This window comes from Ochotona curzoniae, unplaced genomic scaffold (genome assembly GCF_017591425.1).
Source record: "Ochotona curzoniae isolate NIBS_2020 unplaced genomic scaffold, NIBS_Ocur_1.0 scaffold_3890, whole genome shotgun sequence".
Taxonomy (NCBI): Eukaryota; Metazoa; Chordata; class Mammalia; order Lagomorpha; family Ochotonidae; genus Ochotona; species Ochotona curzoniae.
In genome coordinates this window covers 19,469,559-19,491,671 of record NW_024467115.1, presented here as the reverse complement: position 1 = coordinate 19,491,671, position 22,113 = coordinate 19,469,559, and the positions used below count along the sequence as shown (strand labels likewise).

General features: G+C 46.6%; 1 protein-coding gene and 1 long non-coding RNA gene across 3 annotated transcripts; one reads left to right on the top strand and one right to left on the bottom strand.

Annotated features, from left to right (window-relative positions):
- Window positions 1-13,974, bottom strand: CCDC28A (coiled-coil domain containing 28A). 2 transcript variants are annotated; one of them, XM_040965391.1, is made up of 6 exons: window positions 13,864-13,974; window positions 11,668-11,867; window positions 10,716-10,879; window positions 8,027-8,181; window positions 3,518-3,540; window positions 1-624 (listed from the first exon to the last, which is right to left on the bottom strand). In XM_040965391.1, the coding sequence occupies exons 2-6, from the start codon at window positions 11,823-11,825 to the stop codon at window positions 570-572; spliced, it is 555 nt and encodes a 184-aa protein (XP_040821325.1). In that variant the 5' UTR covers window positions 11,826-11,867; window positions 13,864-13,974; the 3' UTR covers window positions 1-569. The 2 variants fall into 2 exon arrangements, with proteins under 2 accessions (XP_040821325.1, XP_040821324.1); XM_040965390.1 differs by lacking the exon at window positions 13,864-13,974 and adding an exon at window positions 12,444-13,441.
- On the top strand, window positions 2,295-15,905 carry LOC121146101. Its single transcript, XR_005882147.1, has 3 exons — window positions 2,295-2,307; window positions 13,193-13,198; window positions 15,488-15,905. It is a non-coding gene; the product is annotated as an uncharacterized LOC121146101 (long non-coding RNA).
- The last annotated feature ends 6,208 nt before the right edge of the window (window positions 15,906-22,113 follow it).

The window sequence follows — 22,113 nt, the reverse complement described above, 5'->3', positions numbered from 1 at the left end:
ACCCTTGTGTAGTCCCAGAGTGAAGATGATACACATTCAGCATAACAGATGACACAGACTAGTTTCAAATGATCACTTTATTAAAAAATAGCGAATCTCACAAATACTTAATGAACATTTTTGTAGTCACTGGCCTTTGGAGAACACACCAGCGTGCGTGTACCGATTGTCAAGTAAACCGACACCGGGCTGCCCAAGGCCTGGGCACCACCCACTTGGCCCCACAACGGAACGACTTTGGCGAGCTCGGGAAGGCTGGATCCCTCAGCCCCACCAAGACACCTCAGCACAAGGCATTCAAGTATAACCCCTGAGGCAACAAGAAGCAGAGCAGCACGACCTTGGTACCACATCCCATGATCAAGTCTTGAACAAGGCCCAGGGCTCCAGTTAGGGTGAATGACAGCAAGCTGGATTTACTAAAAGCAGTATGTGAGAACAATCCCTGCATTTGAACTTTAAGCACTTTAATTCGGTGTTGCGGAAGATGATTCTGCTACTGGATTCAGCTGGACAAGTCAAGACCGCTGCTTCTCTTCACATCACAAGCAAGCACCCTGCATTTCACCTTAGCTGGCAGAAGTGTTCGGAACATCTTGCGCATCTGCCAAGTGGAGTTTCTGTCTGAATGCATTGGTTAAGAAGATTTCCATTCACCATGAGTGCTTTTAAATCTCTGCAAATCACACTCCGGAGCTAAGAGGCAGAACTTCCGGAAAAAATAAATACGCTCTAGGGAAAACCTTCTGTGTTATTAATGGCACACTAGATGTGGTGAAACAATTTTTAATATAGCTAATTATACTATGGTTGGAAAAGAGTTACAGAAAGAGAAACAGTGTACTAGCTCCCATCTGCTGGCTCCTTCTCCAAATGTTCCAAAGGCTTCAGTTGGGTAGGCTAACCCCAGGAGCTAGGAACTCATTCCAGGCGTCCCACGGCGCAGGCAAGGACCACAACCTCCCATGGCCTGTACTGGCAAAAAGCTGGAGTCAGGAGCCAGCACTGGCAATGAAACCCAAGCACTCTCATGTCAGACACAGGCAATTCAACTAGTAGCATAGACACCCACTCTGAATTTAGACTATGTCCAGGTTCCAAGAGAATAATTTTTAAAGCAGCAAGAGGAAGTTTCTAGGTGAGGGGGTGATTACAGGCATGTAAGAAAAGACTGACTGGGCGTTCCCGGCTCCTGAGTTCCACCTGACACAGTCAGCCCTGCGGCCATTTGGAAGTGAACTAGTGGATGGACTATTCTCTCTCTGCCTCTCCCTCTTCCTAATCTGCCATTCAAATTATTCAATACAATTTTTCTGAAATGCTAGCAATACAGATCTGGGAGAGGTTACAAAAACATCACAGCCATCACAGACAGGTGTAAAAATCAACACACACCAAAGCAGATGAAACGGACTTTTAGTCTTAGGGTACTAACGAAATACTTTATGGAAATGATTGGCTTGCATGTAACTCGTTAATATGAGGTGAGGAAACTTTTATCTGCCAAGGGCCACTGGAATATTCGTAACATCATCCATGAGCCACACAAAATTGTCAATTTAAAAATAATTACACTATAGATCTATCAGAGTACCACCAACAGGCCCAGGTCAAGAGATTCGTGGGCCTCATGTGGTCCACAGAGCGCATGTTCCCCATCCCTGGAAGGGGAAGCCAGAGCAACTTCAGGTAGGATGGACATCTGAACAGAGACTACAGGCGGGAAGGAACACAATGTGTTCTTAGACAGCCAGAAGATCAGCTTGAGTAATGATTGCAGAATGAAAATGAAGAGATGTAACAGGTTGTGTGAAAACTATGCAGGTTGTTATCAAATTATTAGGAACTTTTAAAAGGTTTTATGTGGTTTAAAAAACTGTAAGAAATTAGAGTGGCAAGAAGAAAGTGATGCTTTAGTAAGATAAATATGGCAGCATGCCTAAATTTTAGTGAACACTGTCCAAAAGAAATATAATGTAAGCCACATATACTGTTTTTATGTTTCTAGTAGCTACATTTAAAAAGAAAAGGGGACAAAACTAATTTTAATAATATACAGTGTATGGTTTAACATAACCTATAAAGTATAATTATAACATATGTCATTATAAAAATACTTTATTTTTCATACTAAGTCTTTGAAATCAAATGAGTGCATTACCTGCACAGCACATTTCCAGTCATATTAGCCCCATCTCATGTGCAACAGCCACCTAACTAGCAGCCGTCATACTGGACAGTGTAGCTCTGGAGTTGGAACAGAATGCTGGAAAGTTCTAGAATCCAGTAAGAGCCTGGAATGACCACGTGGAGAACTGAAGGAAGAATCAGACAGAACTGACTATGCCTGACAACTTAACATGGAGAGAGAGCAAAGCCATTCCATGTTCAAAACCAGGCTCAGGGATCAGCAATGCCTGTCATTCAGGGATTTTGAAATATTCTGGGAAATCAGGTAACACCAGCATGATGACAGGGAGGACAACCAGGAGAACATTCCTGAGAGATGAGGAAACCAGGACGCCAGACCCTGCTCAAGCTGGGACGGCTGCCTACCAAGACACCACACAGCACGGTCTGTGCTTCTGCGTCCTGCCATGTTGACTTGTTTGTGACAGACAAAGTCCAGCCCTGGCAGACCTGAGCAATGTGGTGAAACATGCAAATATTTAACAAGAACTCAGGAAACAGATAGGAGATACTTCGGAGTCCTATGCACAGAAAAGAATCTAAAGCAAAGATAAGAATAAAATGAAAACAGCAAAGAACCAGAAACTACTCTAAGAGAAGTTCCTTAACTCAAATCTCAGCCCCCTTCTAAGTCGTTGCTGATAACAATTTACACGAATCCCACAGATAATGAGCCTTTTCAAACCTAATTTTCAGTGCCTGTAAAATGGGAAGTATTACACCGGCTACCTCCCAGGGCAGGCTCCAGTAGATTAGCATGTACTTCTCTGAGCCCATCATCATGTGCAAAACACATCCAGAAGCATTCATAAACAATTGCTTGAAACCAGAATGTCAACATCAGAACACTCTGCATGGGCCTTGGTGATTTTCCTAAGCTAATCCAATAATGCATGTTGTACACTTAGTTATGAAAATGTCATTTCACAAGCCAGGTAAACATTCCTTGAGGCCTGCATTTAAATGATACTTTTCAACTTTATGTGCTTAAAATATCCCATATTATGACACTGGTTTTTTCCCCATATTTTCAGTGGCTAGTTAGCCTCAAATCCAAGATTTGAAAAAAAAAAAATGTTAATTTACTTTAAAAACTCTAAATAAATACAAAGCAAAGCAGAAGAAATAAAAAATAAAACTCCAGCATACAAAAACAATGAGAAAATCGCATCTGGAAAACAAAGGTGAGAGAGTTGGCCCTGGTAAATGGCACCGTGTGTGCCCTTGTTCATGCTATCTAAAGAAGACGTCTTTGAAAATTATGACTGAGATTATTCACCAAAAATTACACATTCCAAATTTTGCTCTGTTGACAGACAAAGGATACATGGAAGAATTCAATTCTTCTAACTGTAACACAAAGAAATAAGTTTAAATTTTACTTCATAAGATTAAACACAAACAGCAATTGCTAACTATGCTTTTAAATATTTTGAAAAGAATATCCTTTAGTATTTACAATAGTAGCAAAAATCTTTCATTTTAGAAGTAACTATGGTGTGTTTTAGCCTTTATGAATCAACTGTCAGAACAGAATGAAAGTCAAATGATAAAAATGTAAGTTTCAAAGGGTTCCTAAAAACCACACATAATTACAATAAATCTCTAATGGCAGTTTTTAAAAGAAAAAAAAAAGACATTATAATTACCAAACTCTGTAATATACAACCCTTATGAATTACAAAAGTATTTCACATCATTCCATTTTCAGTACGAAATAGAATTTACCATTTCCTGGTGTGTTAGGGCTGCTGTAAGAAAACATCAAACACTGGTGACTCACAAGCACCAGAAATGTGTCATGGCCGTGAAACCTGGGCAATCCAAGGTGCCTGCAGCTTATGTGTCCTAGTGAAGGCCTGCTTCTGTTCACAGGATGGTGCCACTTTTTCCCTCCAAGACATACTTAATTATTGCAGAGTCAACAGAGAGAGACAGAGATTTTCCATCTGCTACTTCATTCCACACACTGCAACAGCCAGGGCTGGGCCAGGCTGAAGCCAGAAGCTAGACGCTCCCCATTACAGCCTCTCCACATGGGTGGCAAGACCTCAAGGAATTGAGCTCTCTTCTTTGCTCCCCAGGCCCAGGATCAGAAACTTAGAGCTAACCATTCCCAGATGGGATTTCTGGAATACAGGCGTGGTGGTTTAACTCACTGCATAACATCACAATATTCCCTGCTCCTCCAGGCTGTGTCTCTACAGGGTAGAAGAGGTAACGGTGTTGTAATGGAGAGGGTTAAGTGGCCACCTATGGTTCCGGCATCCTCTATGGGCACCGGCTCAAGTTCCAGCAATCCCACTTCTGACCCAGCACTGCTTATGTTCTTGGGAAAGCAGCTGAGGATGGTCCAGGTGATTGAGACCCTCCACCCACATGGGAGACCCAGATGAAGTTCCTGGCTTCAGATTCACCCAGCCCTAACAATTATGGCCATCTGGAGAGGGAACCAGTAGATGGAAAGTCTCTCTCCAACTCTCTAATTTGGTCTTCCAAACAAATAAAATCAATCTTGAAAAGAGAGGGTGACAGAGAGGTAAGGGATTCTCTCTCTCTCTCCCTCTCTCTCTCTTTTTTTAAGGATTTATCCTTTTTACTGGAAAGGCATATCTACAGAGAAGAGACGTAAAAGGATCTTCCATCTGCTGGTTCACCCCCCAGATGGCCCCAACAGCTGGAGCAGAGCCAATCCGAAGACCAGTCTCCCATGTGGTTCCAGGGTCTCAAAGCTTTGGGCAATCCTCCACTGCCTTCCTGGGCTACAACCAGGGAGGTGGATGGGATGTGGAGCAGTCAGGACAAAGACCAGAACCCATGAGATGGTGCCACAGGGTAAAGAATTAGCTTGTTGAGCTGATGGTGCCAGCTGCCCTCTCCGTCTTTCTTTATGTATTCTTCTAATTCTCTCTCTTCTAAAAAATATTCTTATTTATATATTTACTTATTTGAAACACAGTTACAGAGAGCCAGAGACCCTCATCCACTTGCTCACTCACCAGAAAGACCCAACAGTTAGTCTTGGCCAAAGCCAGGAGCCAGGAACTCAACCGTGGTCTCCCAAATGGGTGACAGGAACCCAGGCACTTTCCTAGGCCATTAACATGGAACTGGATGGGAAGAGGCACTGCTGGGACTTGAACTGGCCATCTAACGGCATGTCACTGTTGCAGCCTATGGCCTAAGTCATTGTGCCACAATGCTAGCAAGGAATCTCTTCTGAACTTCTCCCCAAAGATCTTCTACTGGTTTATTACTCAAATGGTCCAGAACAGGTTTGGCTGGGTCAGGCCAAAACTAGGGGCCCAGGACTAAATTCTGGATCTGCCATGTGAGTGCCAGGAACCCAAGTACCTGAGCCATTATCTGCTGCTCCTAGGGTGCACATTAACAGCAGGATCAGAGGCCTCCTTTGTGGCAGAGCAGGTAAAGCCACCACCTGTGACATCAGCATCCCATACAGGTGTCAGTTTAAGTTCTGGCTACCCCACTTCTAATGAATCTAGGAAAGTGGAAGAGGATAGCCCAAGTAGTTGGGACCCTGCACCCACATGTGAGGCCTCCATGAAGCTCCTGGATTTGGAACAGACCAGCTCCAGTCATTACAAACATTAGAGTGAACCAGCAAGTGGAAGACTGCTCTCCATAACACTGTCTTTCAAATTACTATATAAATAACTGTATTTACTTATTTTATTGGAAAGTCAGATTTGTAGAGAGAATGCGATTCAGACAGAAAGATCTTCCATCTGCTTGTTCCCTCCCCAAGAGGCTGCAATGTCTGGAGCTGAGCTGACTCGAAGCCAGGAGCCAAGAGCTTCTTCTGGGTTTCCCTGTAGGTGTAAGGTCTCAAGGCTTTGGGCCTTCCTCCACTGCCTTCCTGAACCAGAAGCAGAGAGCTGTGGGAAGTGGAACAGCTGGGACACGAACTGGCACCCATATGGGATCCCAGCATGTGCAAGGATGGCCATTGGGCCATCACGTCAGATTCACAGTAAATCTTTAAAAAAAAATGTGTATGTATCAGAACCAGAGGAGATAAGACTTGAACCCAGGAACTCTGATAAAGGATGCCATGTCTGCAGCTCAATATAAATACTGTGTCAAATGCTGCCCTCTTGGGCCTCTGTTATACAGATGTCATTCTTGACTGTCTCACTCCTGTCGCCACTGAGGTTTCCAAGAGGACAACATTCAAATCACAGCACCCCTATTTTACAGAAAGGGAAACTCAAACCGGAGAAATGCTAGCTAAATTATTCGGTGCTACCCAATTATTATTCAACTGCAAATGCTGGGTTCACCAAAGGATTGGTGATGTCAAAATCAGTGTTCCTTTCACCCTATCATAAGATACTTCTCCAAATTTATAGCAAGTGAAGCTTGTAGTTGATAAGAGGGATAAAATTCAAACATGAACTGCTAAAAGGAAATAACTGATAGGTTAATCATACCAGGCCTGAAATAAGTAGGGACAAGGGGCTGGCGCTGTGGGCTGCAGGCTGAGTGGCTGCAGCACCAGCATCCCACGTTACGGCCAGTTCAAGCCTAGGCTGTTCCACTTCCAGCGCAGCTCCCTGTTCATGTGCATGGGAGGGCAGCAGAAGATAGCCTACATGTTTGGATCCCTGTGCCGCACGAGGGCCACAGGCTTCTGCTTCAGCCTGTCCCACCACTGGTGTTCCGGCCATCTGGGAGCGAGTGCCAACTGACAGAGGATCTACCTCTCCTTCTCTTTCAAACTCTGTTTTTCAAATAAGTAAATAAATCTTTACAAAAATAATAAAGTATGGACAATTCTCTCACATTTACTTATTCAAAAGATAGAGAAAGGCGACAGAAATTACCCCTTTATTGTCATGAGCATGCAATCTGAAGAGTACTGAATTCAATTCTTTCTTATATTTGTTTCAAAAAGAATTTAAGGAGGAAAATTTAACACTTCTCTGTAAAAATAATCACATGTGGTGTTACGAACTGAACTAAATCTTCAAATGCATGTGCTGATCCTCAGCCCTAGCCTCTTGGAATGTGTATCTGGAGACAGGGCCTTGAAGAAGGTCATTGGGTCAAAATGATGTCATTGGGGTGGGCCCTAGGCACTGTGACCAATATCCTGACAAAAGGGCATTCGGGGATAATGCCATGGAGGGGCTCACAATGCGAATGCGGAAGAGCCCATTATAAACAGGACACCCCGATCTGCAACTCTCAGCCTCCAAAATGAGAGGAAGTAGGGCTGTGGAGGCTTCCAGGTATGGCGCACTTGGCCACGGCAGCCTCAGGTGACAATACCGACAGCCATGCACTGAGTGATGATCAACACCAAACTTGGTTCTACAGGAAAAGCGAGGGCCCAGCCCTGGGGGCGGAACATGTCGTCACATGTACACATATGTGCACAAGTGCAGATATGCCCCTCTCAGAGTTGCCAGTGTCTGTAGAATACAAGCATTTCCCTGGAATGCGATTCTTTTTTAACAAAGTAATAGCACGGGTAAAACTGGACAACACTCCACTAAATCAAAGAATCCACTTGGGGCGCACACACGCACACTGCAGAATTGCATTTATCTGCCATGTCCAGAGCAGGCAAATCTGTCAAGTTCACAGTGGACCAGCGGATGCTAGCAGATAAGGACTGGCAAGCGTTTCTTCTCTGCATGATGGAAATGTTTGGGGTTAGAAAGTGCTCCCTGCACAACACTGTGAGTAAACTAAAAACACATACACTTTAAAGTGACTAAACAGGTGAGCTTTGCTTCTTTTTTTTTTAAAGCACTAACACCTAAAATTGTTTATAAAGAATGAAGGAAAAAAAAAAACCTCTCCTTACATCAGACAGCAGCCGATCGAGATTGGCGTCACTGGCTGTTTTTCTCTTCTCCTCGGGCAGTTCCTCCAGCTCCCCGTAGAGCTCCAGGTTCAGCCGGGCTAACTTCTCCTGCATTCCACGGACATGCTCCATCTGTTCAATGGAACATTCATTTCCTGGAGAATATCCCAGAACATTAATAAGGATTAGGACAAATCAAACCAACAGCCTGAAGAGAAAACCTAGAGTGCTCTCAAAGAAATCTGTTTTATTTAATGACTGCATATGTTTTGTATATAATTGGAAAGCAGTAGAGGATGGTCCAGGTTGGGCCTCTGTACCCAGGAAACCCCAAAGCTCCTGGCTTGCAGCTTCAGTCAGGCCCATCCCTGGCCACTGTAGCTATTTGGGGACTGAACCAGAGCATGGAAGATCTCTCATTCTCTCAGTCTCTCACCCTCACTGTAACTCTGCCTCTCCCTGGTGTCAGTGAATGGCCCCAGGTCTGCGGCTTCCAAATGTCACAAAATGATTTACTACACCCTCTATCTCTCTGCCTTTCCCTGCCCCAGTACCACACTCTCTTCGCTGCTACTTCCCCCTCTCCCTCCTTCTCTTCCACATTTGAGGCATTCGCTTTATAAAGCAAAGGACAAGTTATACCAGCAGCTTTTGCCTAATATCTAGACTCCTCAACAGTGAAGATAAGGAATCTTCCAGACTGAAGCTGCGGTTAAGTGGTGCATGCTCAGGTCATGTGGAAGCTCTGGCAGGTCAGCAGTGCTGGGATCCTTCCCCAGCAGGTCAGCAATAGGCTGGCCATGAGGTGCTCTGGCATTCCTAGTGATGGCGAGTGGGCTCCAGGCAGTGCCGGGGCTACTTGCAAGCAGTTGTGACCCTTTGCTCAGAGATTTCTGAAAACTTCACCTTTGAGACAAGTGCTAACAATGGATGTTGGCCACTGCATAGAGAAATGACCCCACGAACGCAAGACCTGGGACCCTGTGGGACTGGAGGCACTTAATGTACCCCTCCCTCAACTTAGTAAGCCAATCTCTCCATCTTTTAAATAAAGTTCATGGGCTTTTTTTTGTTTCTTAAAGATTTATTTATCTGAATAGTAAAATTAAAGAGAGAAAGAGGGAGAGAGAGATCTTCCTTCCACTGGTTCACTCCTTAAATGGCTACAACAGCTGGAGCTGAGCCAGTCTGACGTCAGGAGTCAGGAGCACCTTCTCAATCTCCCATGGGGATGCAGGGGCCCAAGGACTTGGGCCATCTTCCGCTGCTTCCCCAGGTACTTTATCAGGAAGCTGGATCGGCTGGATCAGTCATGGAGCCACTGGGACTCGAACTTGTGCCCATATGGGATTCAGCAATGCAGACAGCAGTTTTACTTGCTGCACTGCAACCCCAGCCCTTAGAGAGTCATCCCTACTGAGGGCGGAAGACCGACAGACTGCTGCGGCCTCAGGTCTGAGTGTGTCTAGAATGTACCATTGAGCAGAGGAGGGGCTGGGTTCAAAACCACTGCCTTTCATGACTTCTTCTCACATGGCAGTGAAACCCAGACTGGATCCCCAGAGACTATAAAAGCAAAGATAATCGGGTGCGAGTAGAGAAAAAGTAAGCTTAACTAAACCATAAATAAAACCCCCAATTAATCTAGTATAAATAATCAATAAAGGTCTGAGGGTTACTATATAAAACATACAAAGGTCCCTTAGCATTTACTGACAATAACAAAAGCAGACACACTTAAGCAGGAACCTGGGACAGGGTCCTGGAAAGAGCCACTGAACTGCTTACCAAACCAATGGACATTCAAACTTCCTTCACAGAGGGAATTTCTAGAAAACAATCTCACTTTACGCCAAGAACTGACATGAAAATTACACTGGCAAAAAGTTAACACTAGTAATGCCTACTCCTTGTGCAAATTCAGAGTAGAGGATTCTTCCACAAACTGCTGAGGGTGGAAGGAATCTGGACACTTCCACAACAATTTAAATTACAGGAGCAGAGGCTGTGGTAGAGCGGGTTAGGCTGTTGCTTCACTCCAGCATCCTATATCGGAGTGCCTGGAATTGAGTCCTGTCTTTGCTTTTCATCCAGCTTCCTGCGAACACACCTGCAACGTAGCAGATCATTGCCTAAGCACTTGGATGCCTGCCACCCACAGTGGAGACTCTGGCTCCAGCTTCAGCTCCATCCCAGGCTGCTGTGGGTGTCTGCAATGGCAGATGAATGCTGCCCTCCAGATAAATAAAGTCTTTTAAAGTAAAAAGTGCTAAAGCTAGATTTTAATTAAAATTATCCTTATGCGTTGACTCCGTAATCTCATGGAAATCCACTCCAAGGACACAAAGCATCAGTATAGAATACATGAAAAGGATGTTCCACACACAATTTCCACAGGGAAAGGGTGGGACAGACTACAATCTATTCACATATTCATAATTTAGAGTATCATGCAGCCATTGGCAAAAGGATGAATTATAGCTATGCCAGACAACTTGGCGTGATTTCCATCAGATGCTGCCTAAGAGAGAAAAGCAAGACACACAGGAGTATGGAAGCTGCCATGTGTGTAACACAATGCAAACAATCTGTGTGTGTGAGAGAGACAGCGAGAGAGAGAGAGAGAGAGAGAGAGAGAGAGAGAGAGAGAGAGATTGATTCACAGCAATGAAAACCATCTCCCACTTACCAAATGCCTGGAGTTTCCCTGAGTGGAAGTCATTGAGGAGACTCAGGAGGCCTCTCTCCATCTCCTGCACATCAGAGACATCGGTGAGGAAGGAGTGCTGGATCGGAGTTGTCTGGGCCCCCTTTCCTTCTCCACTCTGAGGTTTGGCCTTCTCTTTCATCACCCTGCAAAGATAATGTAGTTAGCTTAAAACATTTTTGCAAGTTATTCTAGATTAGCCGTGTGTGTGTGTTTGCGAGTTGTTGTTGTTAGCAAGTTAAATGGATTTTCCCTTAAAAACCAGGGGCCAGTGCAATGGCTCAGTTGGCTAATCTTCATTCTGCAAGAGCCAGCACTCCATAGAAGTGCTGCTTTCTGTCCCGGATACTCCACTACTTCCCATCCAACTCCCTGCTCATGGCTTGGGAAGGCAGTGGAGGATGGCTCAAGTGCTTGCACTCTTGCAGTCACATGGAAACCTGGAAAGAAGCTCCTTCCTCCTGGCTTCAGATCAGCTCAGCTCCAGCAATTGCGGCCATTTGGGGGGTAAACCAGTGGATGGAAGATGTTTCTATCTGTCCCCCCGTAAATCTGCCTTTCAAATAAAAATAATGAATCTATAAAAAGAAGGAAATGTGGAGCACTAGCTCAATAAATTCTTAAAAAAAAAAAAAGACCGAAGTTAATATTCAGCAAAAGCATCAACTTCAAGTCAGAAGCCAAAAGAACCAGTTGTTCAAAAATCTCAAACAAATGTATGAAACATACTAAGGCACACCAAAAGACTGAATAATGAAACACATGTGATTGTGCTGGTTTGTGTCCTGCCTACCCCATGTCTGATCCAGCTCCATGTTAACGGTCTGGGAAAGGCAGTGGAGGATGGCCCAAGCCTTGGATCCCCCCACCCACCCTGGGAGGCAACAAGTGACGGCTCAGGAAGGTCCCACCCACCTACACGGGAGGAACTCACCTTTTCAACTTTGGCCGCTGTGACGTTGACTGCGTCGTGGGGTTGGAAAAGCCCGTACTTTTACTAACTGGAAGGGCATTTCTTTTGGCATTGACGACCTGAGTCGAGTGGGCACTGAAAGACTTGGGACTCCTCCTCTTCGCTTTCCGCTCTTCCATCGCCTTCAGCTCCCTGCTGCCCCACGGCCAGCTTCCCAAGACCTGAACAAGGAAATCAGAGATGACACAGACCTGCTATGCCATGCGCAATCAGCTTCGAAGGCCCACTTCACAGGCCACAGAGGGCCAAGGCTTGCAGGGGTGGCTGGAGAAGGCCCTAGGGACCCCTTATGCTATCTACTGAGTACCCAGAGGCCCTCAGTGAAACTGTCTGCCAGGTAGCTTTTCCTTTCTCAGCATTTTCTTTCCTCGCTCAGAGTTATAAAGCTTTAGGGACACTCTTCCCCCAAGCTAAGCACTGCAGTGGGTATCAGGGACACATGTCAAAGTCCTGCCTTACAGAAGGTCCATTATTACACAAACAATACACCCATCAGCCCCCTAACATCCCCAGCCTGGCGCAGCTGTGGCTGCCCATGGCACATGCTGATCAAAATGAACGCCCAGGAAGAAGTAGATTTTGATTAGATTTGAAGAGATGCAGAAGCGTCCGGGGCCTCAGCCATCCATAGAGCAAGCAAAGCTTTTTCAAGTGACTGATTCTGCCTGGGTGTGAGGCCGATTCAAGTTCCATGTCTACAAAATCCAACTGCCTATTCTCAATCCACTTTCCCTCACCTGTTTCTACATTATAAGACGTACTTGGCTTTGCCCATATCAGAAAGTAAACTCCATCCACTTTTGCTGGCTCTTCCTTGGGGTGCACATGAAAGGTTGATTTACGCCACTAATTTTCCCTTCATGTATTAGCCAACTTTATTTTTCTAATACCAATCTCCAAAGCGATCAATTTGCATTTTTTAAAATTTGTGCATACTGTGACATTAACTGCATTGTTTCAGGGTCAGTGTGTGGTGGCACAGTGTGTTAAGCCTGCACTTGTCAGAGTTCTGCTTTGATTCCTGGCTGCTCCACTTCTGATCCGGTTTCCTGCTGTGCCCCAGGTAAAGCAACGGACCGGGGTCCAAGTTCTTACGCCCATGGCACTCACACAGGAGACCAGGGCAGAGTTCCAGGCTTCAATGTGGCCCAGCTCTACCTGCTGCAGTCACTTGAGGAGTGAATCAGTGCTTCTCTCTGTCTTTCAACAGTTTTTGAAAACTATTTCCTCATGAATCGTGAGATGTTTATATAGTTACTTACAACATCAAAATATAAACAGCTTGAGTCGTATGAAGCATTTTTTCCCATATTGTGTTTAGTTATGCTGTGATCAATCAAAGATTCAGACCTATTACCTATTCAGACCTATTACCGACATTCCTAAATACTAGAGAATTTCAGCGAAAACATGATTTGCCATCGTCTGGGTCATTATTAGCAGTACGTAGATTACTGAGCTCCGAATACTCAGGCTGACTCCGCAGCTGGAGGTACCAGGCTTCCGGAGAAGAAATGAGCGCCTTTCTGGAAAGCAGCCAACGCGGGTTCCCTAATCTCAGGCAAACACCACTAACCCCACTCACAGCTGCTCTTGCAGCTGTCCCTTCGAGAAGCGTCAGCAGTAATAAAACAGTCACTCCGGAGTCCCTGCAACAGGCCATACAAACCCAATGGCCTTTGAAGAGATGATGGGATGGATACAATGGGGGACCGGTTCTTACGAAGGCAAGGACCTGTACGCGTTTGTGATACCAACACAATGGCCTTCACATCTTACAACGCTCCTGCAACATTTGCAGACACCAGAAAAAAGTGAAAATAAGGAACCCAAGAAATCAAGCACGGCCAATAACGCAACAGCGGTCCAAACTACGATGTTGAGAGGAGCCAACCCTTGTCACAGGAGCACCTAAACGCTTCCAATCCACCAGGCAGCCAGGAACGTTCTAGAAAGACGTGATCAGCTCACCCACTGGCTGTGAGTGCCATGTCCTGGCCGGTAGGGTCACTGCGCGCCCCTCAGGCTCCCTCCTCACCCCCAGTCCGCAGTCCTCCTGGCCAGGACCCTTCATCCAGGTCCAGTTGGGACCACAGCCAGCAGCAGGAAGAGACGGAAGGGGGAGCCTGCAGGCCTTCTAGAGCTCCCACCACATACCCGAAGGAGGCGGCGACCCCGGTCCCTTCCCTCAGTCTGCAAAGTCGCGGTGGCCTTGGAAGCCACCGCCGAAAGCGCGCCTGCAATCCGAGTCACCCTCCCGCCCCCGCGCCTCCGCAGCGCCCTTTGTTTACGGAAGTGACGCAGGGGACGGAGCCTCCGGGCGCACTGCGGGAGCCCCTCCTCTTCCGGCCCCACCGGCGTCTCGGGTCTGCCGTACGGCATCGCATGGCTGCCGTGCTGGGCCGCTGCGAGCCTGTAACTCTGACGGGCGTGGGCTTCATCGCCGGCCCTGTGCCTGGGCAGGGAAGAACTGAAAGGGCGGCGGTGGGGCCGAGAACGCGAAATGTATCTTCCTTCCCGGAAGCGGCCCGGCTCCCTCTGGGTCCGCTCCCAAAGACTACAAATCCCAGCGTGCTGTCGGAGGACACCAGCCCGTCTCCATGGCAACATTTTTTCCTGATTGTTTCTCATTGGTCGCTCGGTCGTTTCAAGGCTAAAGCGGCCTTGGCCGGCTGGGCCGTCCGGTTCGGTGCAGGTTGGACTTTATCTTAAAACGTTAGCGCTGTGAGCCTCGAGGAACCTGTGTCCGTGACCGCAAGGACTGAAGGCAGTTCTTCCCGTCTTCTCAGGAAGAGGAGTTGTGACAGAGAGCTAGCTGCCCTCCCCGGGGGAGGACGTGAGTTCCCCTTCTCGGCCGGGATGCCTCTCCCCGCGTCGGGGGCCACGAGGGGAAGGTTGCGGGCCGCGGGCCGACGGGGAACGCCGCCGGCTTCTTCATTTCCTGGAGACTCCTTCAGTCGTTTTTTTTAAATGCTGCAACGTTTTGGAAAGAAAAGTCCACAGCCGATTCGCATGTGCCTGCTACCCAGAATAAGCAGACGTTGGTGGGTTTTTATTTGTTTTTTGCCTTTTTTTTTTCGAGATTTACTTATTTATTTATTTATTTGGGATTATTTGTTTTTACTGACAAGCCAGATACACAGAGAGGAGGAGAGACAGAGAGGAAGATCTTCCATCTGTTGATTCACCCCCACCCCCAAGAGGCCACAGTGGCTGGAGCCAAGCCGATTGGAAGCCAGGAGCCTGGAGCCTCTTTCAGGTCTCCCGTGCAGGTTGCAGGGTCCCAAGGCCTTGGACCATCCCCGACCTGCCCTCCCAGGCCACAAGCAGGGAGCTGGATGGAAAGTGGAGCCTCGGGATTACAGCTAGTGGCCACAAGGGGTCCCGGCGCGTGCAAAATCAAGGACTTTTGCCACTAGGCTAAAGTTTCATTTTTTTTTTTTTAAACTTTTCTAAACTATTTGAAAAACGGAGAGACACACTAACAGATACTGTCCTTCTACTGGTTCACTCCCCCTTTCCCTCTCTGAAATGGAGAGCAGGGGTCCGGAGCCCTGGGCCACCTGCTACTGCTTCCCCACCTGTATGCGTGTGTTAGCAGAGGGTTGGATCAGGAATGGAGCTGCAGGGACGCCTACTGGGTGTCATGTGGACGCCTACTGGGTGTCGTGTGGAGTTCCAACCTTGCATGTCACAGTTTAGCGTGCTGTGCCGCAACACCAGCAACTGTCCCCGCCCCCCCCATCCCATTTCACATTTTAACTGAAATAAGACACAACAGATACCACGAGTGCTCCCCAGTCCCATCCAGCTTTACCACCTTCCTTCCCAAAAAAAATACCTAGGACGTGAATTTGAAATAGGTCTTGATAATCCTAGTTACTAGATCTGGGTGTTTGCTATGTACGTAATCTAGCAGATGGCTTTAGTGTTGTAACAGTGATCATGCATTGCATGCGTTGGTCTGCACTGTGCTGTTTCCCACCAGGTCTGTGCTGAGGTCTGTCACCACTAGCACGTGCACCTGGCTTCTTTGAACTCCAGCCTGTCACGTCTACCCCAGTTTCGTGGGGGTGTCTGGTTTTCCATTCCCACCCGTGCAGACAACTCTAGGGAGCAATCCTGTCAACATTCATTCTGTGTTTCATCTTAACTCATCCCTTCTTGTCTTCTTATTAATGATTACTAAATAATAATCACATTACTATTTTAACTTCTTCAGTTGATTGCTAACAGTTAACACTGAAATGAAAAAGAAAATGCATCTTTGAAATCCCAGCAATGAAGGGAAGGCGCTAACTGCTCTTTGCAGCAAAGCCTGGCAGCAGTGGGTCAGAGCTGGTTCAAGCTGTTCAGCTACTTTCTTTTTTTTGTTTTTTAAGATTTAGAAGTTTACGGGCCCGGCGTGGTGGCACAAGTGGTTAAGTCCTCGCCTTGCACGCCCAGGATCCCATATGGGCGCCGGTTCTAATCCCGGCAGCCCCGCTTCCCTTCCAGCTCCCTACCTGTGGCTCGGGAAAGCAGTCGAGGACGGCCCAAAGCTTTGGGACCCTGTACCCGCACGGGAGACCCGGAAGAGGCTCCTGGCTTCGGATCGGCATAGTATTGGCCGTTGTGCTCACTTGGGGAGTGAATCATCGGATGGAAGATCTTCCTCTCTGTCTCTCCTCTCTGCATATCCGCCTTTCCAATAAAAAAATAATAAAAATAAATCTTTAAAAAAAAAAAGATTTAGAAGTTTACTTCTATTAAAAGGCAGATTTACAGAGAGAAGGAGAGACAGTGAGGAAGATCTTCCATCCACTGGTTCACTCTGCAGATGGCCACAGTGGAAGCCAGGAGCTTCTTCTGGGTCTCCATGTGAGTGCAAGGATATAAGGAACTGAGCCAGTGTCCACTGCCTCCCCAGACGATGTGCAGGGAGCAGGATCAGAAGTGGAGCAGTCAGGACTCAGACTGGCATCTGTCTGGGATGCGATGTTACAGGTGCAGGATTAGCCTGCTAGGCCACTGTGCTGGCTTCAGTAGCTAGCTTCTTTAGATGGGTCCAAGCGATGTCAAGTTCTTTGCCACCTTAGCCCTGTAGGGTTTAGAGTTTGCAACCTGTAAGATGATGAAGGGATATACTTTCCTAGAGCTCATATTTCAAGTGACTGCTCTTTGGAATATCTGTTTTGGCCAGCTACCATAGTAGGAGGACAGGAAACCAACAGCATGGAGAAGAACCCCATGGTCAGAGGTACGTTCCCGAGGCCAGCGCTGTGATGCAGTGAGAGGCTGTAGCCTGCAGTGCTGGTGTCTCAGAGCACTGCTTCAAGTCCCAGCTCCTCCACTTGGGAAGCAGTAGTGATGGCTCAAGTGTTCAGGCCTCTGCTTGATCTGTGTGGGACACCAGGATGGAGTTCTTGGCTTCATCCTGGCCATTGCAACCATTTGGAAAGTGAACCAGTAAATTAAAAAAATATTAAAGTCTCAGTAAAGGAAAGAGTAACAATAAGAAAATTGCTTTTAGTGGCATGTGCCTTGAGATTACAACTGAAGGTCATAATGGCACTATGGTATAGAGCAGGTGCCACAGAAAGAGTGTCAGGGAAGGCATTCCTGAAAAGATCCTGAAATATGAGTGAAGGGGCTGGAATTATGGCATAGCTGGTACACCCGCTACTTGTGACATTGTGGAGCACCGTGCCACTTCAGCTCCAGCTCCCCACTGAGGCACATAGGAAAGCAATGTAAGCTGGCCAAAATGCATGGGCTCCTGCATGCACGTGAAGACCTGGGAGAAGCTCCTGGCTCCTGGCTTTGATCTGGCCACGCCCCGCCGTTGTGGCCACCTGGGGAGGCAACTGGCAAGTGGACAATCTTTTTGTGTATCTTCCTTTCTCTGCAACTCTGACTTTAAAATAAATAAGCATTTTTAAACATTTGAAGTGCACCAACCTAGTATAGACTGATCTGGGGAAGGATCATCCTTGGAAACATACACCCAAAGTGTAGTTCTGTTGTTTTTGTTTTTTAAGATTTATTTTGCTTGAAAGGCTGAGTGACAAGAGGAGGGGCGGACAGAGATCTTTCATCCACTGCTTCACTCCCCAGTGACCACAGCTGCCAAACCAAAGGCAGCAGTGTGAAACCCCACTCAGGTCTCCCACAGGTGTCATGGGTCCCCAAGGACGTGGGCCATTCCCACTGCATTCTCAAGTGCATTAGCCCTGGAACAGATCGAAATAAAGTGGACTCAAACTGGCACTGTAACTGAGGATGCCAGTGTTGGCTGAGCCTGCTGCATGACAGTGCCAAGGCCCTCTAAATGCAGGTGTAAAGACACAGACAAGCTTGATGTGCTTTGAGTGGCAGAGGGTTAGTGCAGTAAGTATGGTTGAATAGTACTGAAGCAGGGACAGGCAAACGAGACAGAGTTGTAGGGGCACACTTTGAGCACTAATTCTTTAGAAATCTAGAATTGACTACACTTGATCTTGGCCACAAGGCCAAGAAGTGATAGAAATCTAAAATTTAGAACTTGAGAATTCCCCCATGAAAGAAATGTCCTGCTTTCAGGTTCACAGAATCTCCCTTAACCTGCAAACACCTGTCTCTCGGTCGCCGTGAGCAGCATACCTTGTGTGACTGACTTGAGTTAGATGCTTGCTTCTCAGGATGATGCTCAGCCAATGGGAGCTTTGGTGAACAAGACCCTTTCCCCATCTTTCATAACTGCTGAGGGCCTCTTGGATATTTGGAACATCATTAACAGGCCATACAAATGTATCAATGTAACAATTAGCTTGCTGTATTTAACAAAGTGTTTCATTCACTCCCCTACTGTGGTAGCGGGAACTTCTCCTGGGTGAGGCGTGTGATAACAGCTGGTACTGATGATGGTGCCACGCACAGCTGCCTTCCCAGATTTGCGTGGCTCTGGAGCGGAGCCAGCTCTGTGATGTTAAGTTCTGAAAAGAACTGCTCGCAATGGAAGGTGGTGAATGTGGATGCCTGTTTCAGCGTGGCCCTCCTCCCAGTGGGAAGTTCAGCCCTGCTCATGCAGCGTCTGTAGACCCCAAGTCCTGGGAGGTGGCTGCACCCAGCTCTCGGCTCATCATTGTGTGACAGCTGAAGGATTTCCAGCTGTAGGTGATCAGGCACATCCGTGGGTTCTGCATCGAGGAGTATAGCAGATGCTCAATTCATTTATTCCCTTTCCATATCCTTGAATCTTGCATTAAAATGCCTCTCACAGTCATCAGCATTTGTAAGGGTCATTTCAGAAGGCCTAGGTCCTTCCACCATGTTTCACCTTCCAAGTTGCATGGCCTTCATTTAGCTTCAGACACTTCACATTTGCAAGCAAGGAGCTGCGAGGCTGGCTGCGGCCTTGCCATTGATGTTCAGCTCTAACAGGTGGCTTGTCGGTCCAGCAGGAATGCTAGATCTAGCAGCCAGTTGCTATCATCAAGCTGCCTGATAGGATTTCCTTTTATCTCCATGAACTAAATCATGCAGTCTGTAAAACCTCCTGAGGCCATTCCCACAACTCAGCCACCACACTTCAAGGTCAACATAGTCAAGATCATTCAGTAAGCGTAACTGGAGGCTGTTAGAACCTCAGCTTTTGATGAGTCACACGTGACACCGCTGCTGACGCCACACTGCCGAGCTGCAGCAATCAGGCAGAGAATTTCTTGGCACGTGATGTGGTGACATTAAATTCAATCCCAGTTGAAGCTTCATCTATAACAAAGCCAATTTTCAAATATTAGGTCAAGTTTTTTCATTGATAAAACAATTCTCTCCAACAAGTAGTGTTCACCTCTCCTTAATGTCCTGCGTGGCGTCCAGCATCACAGTTCCTCTCAAACTCTACAGTTATCCCATGGAGGAAATGGTCGGTTCATTGCCTTGTCCCAAGCCAGAGGAAAAAAATTGGAAAGTTACAGACCCCTGCTGTGTTCTTTCCATATCTGTACTAGCATTCAGTAATCCAGTAATCCGAGATGATTCCCATAGACAGAGCAGCACAAGGCAACACTTTGGTGCTGCTAACTCTGTGGCAGTGCTCTGCCTCTCAGTGAGGCCTGGATCTCCTTGTGATGATTACCTTACTGTTTGCTTCATCTGAATAATATTGTCTCTGTCACAGTAAAGCCTAGCCCCTGACAAACACTAATTTTATCCAGATGCATCTGGTCTCCCAAGCACTACAGGCCAGCATGAAGTGAGGTGTAAGGAGGCTTCAGACTGGCATTTGGCATGGCTGCTAAAGCTTCGCCACAGAGTAAGCATGCAGGTTTGCTTTTGACATCAACAATGATGATTTTTCTATAAAACGTCAATACTCTTCATCAACGTCTTATTTTTCATACTCATCATCTGTCGGATGCCCCTGCAGCTTTGGGAATGGCCCAGTGTGGTGTGCTCATTTTGCTTTGATCCTTGTGCTAATCTTACATGTTGGATTTGGAGTTACCCAACACTCGTATCATGTCACTCAATTTGTAATTGTTAGCATTGGTACAAACACATGTATATAGTAACACATGCTATATATATATATATATATATGGCTTGGTGTTTCCAAAAATAAAGATAAGCTGTGTCAAGTTCAGAGGTTTCCGTAAAGAAATCACTGTGGAAATCAAGGTAAAGGGGATTGCGCTGCACGTGTTTAGACTATTTGGGGTCAGGGGCTAGCAGGGTGTAACAAAATGGTGGTCCTACACTGAACTATATTGAATTGGGAGCTTAGAGTACAGGGGGACTAGGAAAATTGCAAAACACCTTCTACCCTACAATATATATATTGTTAAGATTCATTTATTTTTATTGGAAAGGCAGATTTATAAAGAGATAAAGATCTTCCATCCACTATTCACTACTCCCTAAGTGGCTGCTGATCAGGAGGCAGGAGCGTCTTCCGGGTCAGCTGAGCAGGTGCAGGGTCCCAAGACCTTGGGCCATCCTCCACTACTTTGCCAGGCCACAAGCAGGGAGCTGGATGGGAAATGGGGCAGCTGGGACATGAATTGGCATCCACGTGGGATGTTGGTGCATGCAAGGCGAGGACTTTAGTCACTAGGTTACCGCTCCAGGTCCACAATCTTTTTTTTTTTTTTAATAAGATTTATATACCTGCAGTATTTTTAAATGATTTCTTTATTTTACTTGAAACAAAAAAAACTAGAGACAGATCTTTGATCTCCTGGCTTACTCCCAAAATGGATGAAGTAGCTGGAGCTGAGCCCATCCAGCAGCTTCTTCCTGGTCTCCCACATGGGTGCATTTGACCTTGGGCCCAAAATGCTCCTTGGGACCTTAGACCTTGGGCCATCTTCCACTGCTTTCCCAGGCCATTAGCTCAGAACTGGATCAGAAGTGGAGAAGCCGGGACTGGAACAAGTACCTATATGGGATGCCAGCACCATAGATTGAGGATTAGGCTGATATACTGCTACACCTGCAATCTTGTAGGGCCAAGAGTTCTGTACCTTATAAAGATGGGCTACTTTAAATCTTTTTAACTTTGTATTAATCTACTTAAGACACAGAGTTTTGATCCACTGTTCACATCACCAAATCGTACAGCGTGGGTGGGCCTCCCACATGGTTGACAGGAGGCCATAACTGCAGCCAAGCAGAGTCACAGTTAGAGGTGAGAGGCCAGAATTGTAGCATAGCTCGCCAAGCTGCCACCTGCAACACTGGCATCGCACATGAGCCTTGGTTTGAGACTCCGCTGCTCTTCTTCCAGTCCGCCTTCCTGCTCATTCACCTGGGAAAGCAGCAGAAAGTGGCCTGAGTGCTTGGGCTCCTGCACCCCTGTGGGAGACTTGGCTTCAGACTAAACCACCCCACCCAATGTTGAGGTGGTTGCTGTGGGAACCAGAGCATAGAAGATCTGTCTCTCCTGTCTGTAACAGTGCCTTTTTAAGAAAGAGCCAGAGGTGGGTATTGAACTAGGCTTTTTGTTAAGAGTGCATACATCTTAGGGCCCATAATGATGGCTCATTGCCTAATCCTTTGTAAGCACTGGAATCCAATATGGGTGCCGGTTCATGTCTGGGCTGCTACACTTCCCATCCAGCTCCCTGCTTACGGCCTGGGAAAGCAGTAGAAGATGGTGTAAAGCCTTGGGACCCTGCACCTGCATGGGAGACGTGGAAAAAGCTCCTGGCTCCTGGCTTCAGATTGGCTTACCTTTGGCCATTGCAGCCATTTGGGGGTGTGAACCAGCAGATGGAAAATCTTTCTGTTCTCTGTAAATCTGACTTCCCCCCCCAAAAAGAAAAACCAAATTCATCTTTTTGAAAAAGAATAAAGACATCTTAAAAATTATGCAAACACCTACTCCATGGGCTTATATTTAATTGAATTTTAATCCTAAAAGCAAAAGTGGAGCCTGTGCAGTGG